General features: G+C 41.2%; 1 protein-coding gene across 3 annotated transcripts; it reads right to left on the bottom strand.

Moving 5' to 3' along the window:
• Window positions 1-320: 320 nt before the first annotated feature.
• On the bottom strand, window positions 321-2,906 carry LOC145802903 (putative disease resistance RPP13-like protein 1). 3 transcript variants are annotated; one of them, XM_082895719.1, is made up of 2 exons: window positions 1,430-2,906; window positions 321-770 (listed from the first exon to the last, which is right to left on the bottom strand). In XM_082895719.1, the coding sequence occupies exon 1, from the start codon at window positions 2,828-2,830 to the stop codon at window positions 1,841-1,843; it is 990 nt and encodes a 329-aa protein (XP_082751845.1). In that variant the 5' UTR covers window positions 2,831-2,906; the 3' UTR covers window positions 321-770; window positions 1,430-1,840. The 3 variants fall into 3 exon arrangements, with proteins under 3 accessions (XP_082751845.1, XP_082751847.1, XP_082751846.1); XM_082895721.1 differs by having other exon boundaries at window positions 1,458-2,906; XM_082895720.1 differs by lacking the exon at window positions 321-770 and adding an exon at window positions 1,040-1,366 and having other exon boundaries at window positions 1,458-2,906.
• Between the last annotated feature and the right edge of the window lie 3,094 nt (window positions 2,907-6,000).

Genomic DNA, 6,000 nt, shown 5'->3' with positions numbered 1-6,000 from the left:
GAGAGCCTTCCGAGGGACAACTCTTGCTCTCATTAGTGCGGGTCCGAAGAACAGCCCTTGATTTCATCAATACGAGCTCCGAGGATCTTTCTTTTCAAAGTAGAGTGGACTCTTACTCGAACTCCCGAGGGATAGCCTTTGCTTCCATTAGCTGCCGAAGTAGAAGTGCACATCCACTCGGACTTCCGAGGGACAGCCTCGTTTCTGCTCGGACTTCTAAAGGAGAGCCTTGTCTCCTGCTCGAACTCCCGAGGGATAGCCTTTGCTTCCATTAGCTGCCGAAGTAGAAGTGCGCATCCACTCGGACTCCCGAGGGACAGCCTCGTTTCTGCTCGGACTTCTAAAGGAGAGCCTTGTCTCCTGCTCGAACTCCCGAGGGATAGCCTTTGCTTCCATTAGCTGCCGAAGTAGAAGTGCGCATCCACTCGGACTCCCGAGGGACAGCCTTGTTTCTGCTCGGACTTCCGAGGGACAGCCTTGTTTCTGCTTGGACTTCCGAGGGACAGCCTTGTTTCTGCTCGGACTTCTGAGAGACAGTCTTTACTTCTGTTGGTAGAAGCTTGGTAGACTCGGTTATCTTCCAGAGGAATCTTTCTTGCCAAAGTAGGGTGTGTGCTACTTTCGGACTCCCGAGGGACAGTCTTGCTTCTGTTCGGACTTCCGAGGGACAGTCTTGCTTCTGTTCGGACTTCCGAGGAACAGCCCTTGCTCTCATTAGTGTGGGTTCTAAGGGCCCCGAGGTCGTGGATCTCAATCAAGAATTTATTTGCCTGAAATAGTAAAACCGACAAATGAGATGAGCAATATCAATTTCATATCCTGATTCAGGCATTATCAGAATGAGGCAATATCAACAAGTCCTACGATGAATTCTACATCAGGAGGTCGAGCATGATATCTAATATTCTCGGGGTTGCAACAATCAGTCATTTTTTTTATAATTAGATTTACATGATGGGTTTATCAACAGATTCAACCCCAGAAGTCATCAACAATTCTTTTTCTCGGGTATTCTTCAGGTTCAACAAATAGCAATATCAATGTGGATATCATCAACAACAACGGCACATTTGTTCCTTTCTCTTCAACAGAGCAAAGTGTCATTTTGTCTACATTCAAACCAAGCTTCTCAGCAAAGTTTCAATTTCCGGAATTACAATATTCAAACATGCAATATTGTGATTTTAGCAACATCAGATTTTGAGTCAACCAAAAGTGCTTCAAGCCTTGTTTCTATTTTAGAACAAGTTCAACAATAGGAGTTCAGAATCCAGATCTGGGATCGAAATATAAAATTAAAATTATACAAATCCTGTATTATCTACCTCAAGCTGAAATTGCAAATTCTCAGTGTATAAATCAAGTTCTGCAAGCGTCAAAAAAAAAAAAAAAATCAAGAGAAGAAGATTTTGAGCTTATATTTACAAACCTGAGGCAGAGGAATTTCAGAAGCTTACCCACAGATCCAAAAATATAAGAAGAATGAGAAGAGGGTTTCAGCGAGCACTTGTCAATCTGAAATAGCAACACAAAGAGGATGGGCCGATGACCGATGCCGCGTTGAGAGGGCGGCATGATCGGCATTGGCTAGAGGCAGTGGCAAGGCCGCAAGTGTGAGACGCACAAGCACGGGCTGTAGATATGAAACAAGCACACTCGAGGCCAACGACAAGCTGTGCAGTGCTAGGCAAGACCACACACGTCGCGTTGAGTGGGCGGACGTGTGTGGTCAATGTCGGACAATCCGAAGCCGGAGGCAACAGTGGTGTCGCAGAGGAGTTGGCAACCACACGCGTCACGTTGAATGGGCAACGGTGTGGTCGGCTCTGGGCAGTCGGGATCAATGGCGAAGTTGCAGCAGAGAGGCCAACAGTGGTTGAGCTCGGCTGTCGAAGGCCAGAGTTGTCACCACAACTTTACTCCCTGGGGCTCCATCATTGAAAAGGCTCTTCAGAACATTCCAATCACTGTATTTTTTGTTCCAAACATCATCTAAAACAATTAAGAACTTCTTTCTAGCCAAAATCTGCTTTAGTTGAACTTGAACATCATCTAAGTTCTTAAAATTACATGTCTGGGAAGTCACTGACTTGATAATTGCTTTTATTATCATCACAACATCGAACTCATCGGACACACAAACCAAGGCTTTCAGATCAAAATGTTCCTTCACGGTTTTATCATTGTATATCATCTGAACAAGGGTGGTCTTACCAATCCCACCCATACCCACAATGGGAATTACATCAACATTGTTGCGAATTGATTCATTCCCCCTTACAAGCAACTCAATTATCTTACTCTGATCATGTTCTCGGCCATAAACGCAAGGTTCATATAACAAAGATGTAGAGTGTGGTCTTTGCCAAGTGTTAACAGATGTGGTTCCAACAATCTTTACCAAACCAAGTTTTGAACATTGTTCTAAACTATTGTGCAATCTGATAGTGATCTCGTCAATATAGGACCTCATTTTGAAATTAAACTTAACATCTTTTGGCTTGAAATTAGGGACGGGATTCCATACCTTGCTGGAACTAGCTTGGGGCAGCTTTGACTTGAGACTCTGTGGCCAAGCTTCGGTAGCGAACTCATCCACGACATCATCCAAATCATATATCAGATCCTGGAGATCGTCAAGCCATAGGCGCACGGCTCGATCTGTCAGTTGCTTCTCCTCCGCGTCAATCAGAACAGCTTGAATTTCGCCCATCATTTCGGTCCAATTGGTAATAATATCTTCAAAGGCGGGTAATTTGGAGGACGCAAGAGAGGACAGCTTCTCAAACAGCACCTGGACGAAGGCAGCGAGAAAGATCTCTAGAACCATTGTTTCCGATTACAACAGTGGGTAGTGAACAAACAGCGATGGTCCTCCGGAATTGCAGAAGCAGAACTTTGTTGAAGAAGATGTCGATCTGGGTCTGGTCTCTTAGTTTAGAGAGGAAGAGCGCCGCAACAGCTGCACAACAAAAAATAAAAATAATAAGAAGCTATGCATTAGGGTTTTTGAGCCTTTCTTTAATAAAAAAAAAAGGTTTGATGCTTAGAATATTCTTTCATATTCTGGATATATTATATATATACATATATACAAGGGCTTGCCGTATTTCCAAAAAAAAAAAAAAAAAAAAAAAAAAAAAAAAAAAAAAAAAAAAAAAAAAAAAAAAAAAAAAAGAGTACAAAAAAATAAAATTTTTGCTTGTTAATTTTTTCTGTAAATTGAAGTGCGTCATCAATTTTATCCATAGGCTCTGTCGTGACAACATGTTTTTTTTTTTTTTTTTGGAAAACGTGACGCGAAGCAGGGTCGAAGAAATGACAGTATGCGTGTCTGAGAAATTTAAAATTTCTCATACACGCAAGGGGCAAATGTAAGAGGGGCTAATTTGAGCCCACTAAATTATTTAGGCCCAATAGCCCAAGATTAGTGGGCCCGAATTTATCGCAAGTCCAAGAATCGGTGGGCCCAGATTTATCGCCATCAAACGGATTGAATCGCTCTAAGCCTCGAAAGGGTTCGGATCCACGAACCTAGAGACTTACTCGGGCCCGGACTCGAAAAGGTATTAAGCAAGCCTAGAGATCCGAGGCACTCGGACTCGAAAGGATTCGGATCCACGAATCTAGAGATCCGAAGTACTTGGCTTCGAACGGATTCAAACGCAATCTAGAAGTCGCTCCGTTAATGAGTCCCAGAACACTTGCGGGCTCGGAGCTTTCCGGGATCTACGCACCAGAACCATGGGCGTAATGGAGTTCGAACAAAGGACCCGATCCCGAGGACGGTGAGTGGAGATAAATTCACTCTTCGGTTAAACTAGCCTATACCCGGGTCGAGGTGGCACGACCCCGGGGGGTCCATGAGACTCGGCAATATTTTGCGGCAGGACGTCCTCTGGGACTACCCCTGACCCTTTGGGATGATTGGGGATCATTGGTTAGGTGTGGCTAAGAAGAAGGGTTCGCCGAGGGATTGATCTCCTCTTCGGGGTTTTCTCATCCTCGGAGAAGTCACCTACTCGGAGAGGTCACCTCCTCGGACAAGGTGGTTAGAGAGAATATCCCCCATGTGCCTTGCACATGGGCTCCATCCTACATCATGAGGTGCCTATAAATAGCACCCACCCATAGCTTTACAAAAAATGGATTTTGGAGATTTTTGAACTCTTGGGAAAGAACTAATTTCCCTTCTCCATTATCAACCTTGAGAGTGAAAGTGGGAGATCAATGGGAGAGCCTTGCCATTATTCTATTCTCTAGCCATTTTGCCTTCTTCTTCACCCAATCTCTTATCTCCATCATCTCCTTTGTTGTTGTGTTCCTAAGTTGAGATTATTGAAGAATCTAAGCCTCTCATCATATTCTAGAGAATTCGAAATTGTTCTTCAAGGATCTTCGAAGATCTTCGAATTTTCCAACTCCTTTCTTGAACCCTCTCCTACAAAGTTTAAACCGCAGTTAGCGGATAGAGCAGTACAAATTGATACGGATCAGTGCGGTTTTAGTGGATTGAGCGTTATTTTACACAGCTCTACCTCCAATGATGTAACAAGGAAGTAAAGTCCCACATAAGAATAATGGTGGTGCTACATGCACAATTAGTGTACCAACAAATGCTATGACATTATTACTGATCTCACCCATTAAACAAATTATAAATACTCAAAACTTCTAAAATTATGTCACAACATCTATTAATACACTAATTAATATATCAATTAATACATATAACATTATTCTAATAATAATGCTTCATCCAGTCTGTCTTTAAAAAAAAAAATGCTTCATCCACACAAAATTAGCCTTACGAACCCCCCAAAACGAAGTGGCCACACAGTAACATAAAAAAAAATGACCATTGCGCCAGTAGTTTTTCCTTTATCTCAAACTCTCTATCTCTTTCTCTCTCTCTCTTTTTGGCCATCATATCCTTCACCAACAAGCTGTGCAAAACCCATAACCCCAACGGCGGCCAAGCCTTTTTGACCATCATATCCTTCACCTACAAGCCGTGCAAAACCCATAACCCCAACGGCGGCCAAGCCAATGTCGACATCGAATCTGATTTCCCTCCTTTGTCTAGTCTCAAAATCATGAATCTTTCACTCAACAATTTCAATAACCACGTGGATCGAAATTGGAAAACTTTGCTTTTCGTTATCTAACAACTTCAATTTTAATACTTCAAATACCCAAAATTTCATAAACCCACCTTACAAAAAGCACCCAAAAAACAAAAACCCACACACAAACAAAAACACAGATAAAAAAAATAAAGTTTTAGTTTCGGTTTTGTCAATTTCATCATCATCAACTATTGTTTTGGCCGTGGTTGTATGTACTGCATATGTACAAAAAAGACAAAGATGACTTGAATGAAGAACAAATGGTTAATCTCGGTATACCTATTTAATTACCTTTCAAGATAGACAAATTAGGGTCGTTTAGTTTCGAGTTCGAGTTAGGACCATCACGGGTTGTGGATATTTAGATAATCATTATCAGCACCAATCACAGGTGAAACTAGAAGCTCCGGTGCAATATATTTCCTTGGAGGAAAAAAAAGAAGAAGAGTTGTGGGTCAAATTGAGCATCTGGTGACGATAATGGTGAAAGGTAATTGTCGATGGTGGTTAAAGATGATCATTGGTGGGTGATTGCCGCTTTGAAGAAAGAGAAGAATTGTCATTTGAGAGAGAGAGGAGTCGTCATTTGTGTGAATGGAAGAGACAAAAGTTTAGATTTTATTTTACGTATTTTATTTTACGTATGTTTCACATACAACATATAGTAATTGACGCTGAGGAGTAGTTTAGGATGTTTTAAATAATTGTATTTTTTGAATTTTTATTAAAAAAATTGTGTAGAAAAAATAGAAAGAAAATGTTAATAAATATTGATTGATATGATCTATATAAATGTATATATATAATAAAAAAATAAAAAATAAAAAATAATAATATATGCCAACAAACACTCAATTTGTAATAAGCGTCG

This window comes from Camellia sinensis, chromosome 11 (assembly GCF_055761805.1).
Source record: "Camellia sinensis isolate YWXY chromosome 11, ASM5576180v1, whole genome shotgun sequence".
Taxonomy (NCBI): Eukaryota; Viridiplantae; Streptophyta; class Magnoliopsida; order Ericales; family Theaceae; genus Camellia; species Camellia sinensis.
Note: the sequence above shows the minus strand (reverse complement) of the source record. Positions and strands in the feature narration are given on the sequence as shown.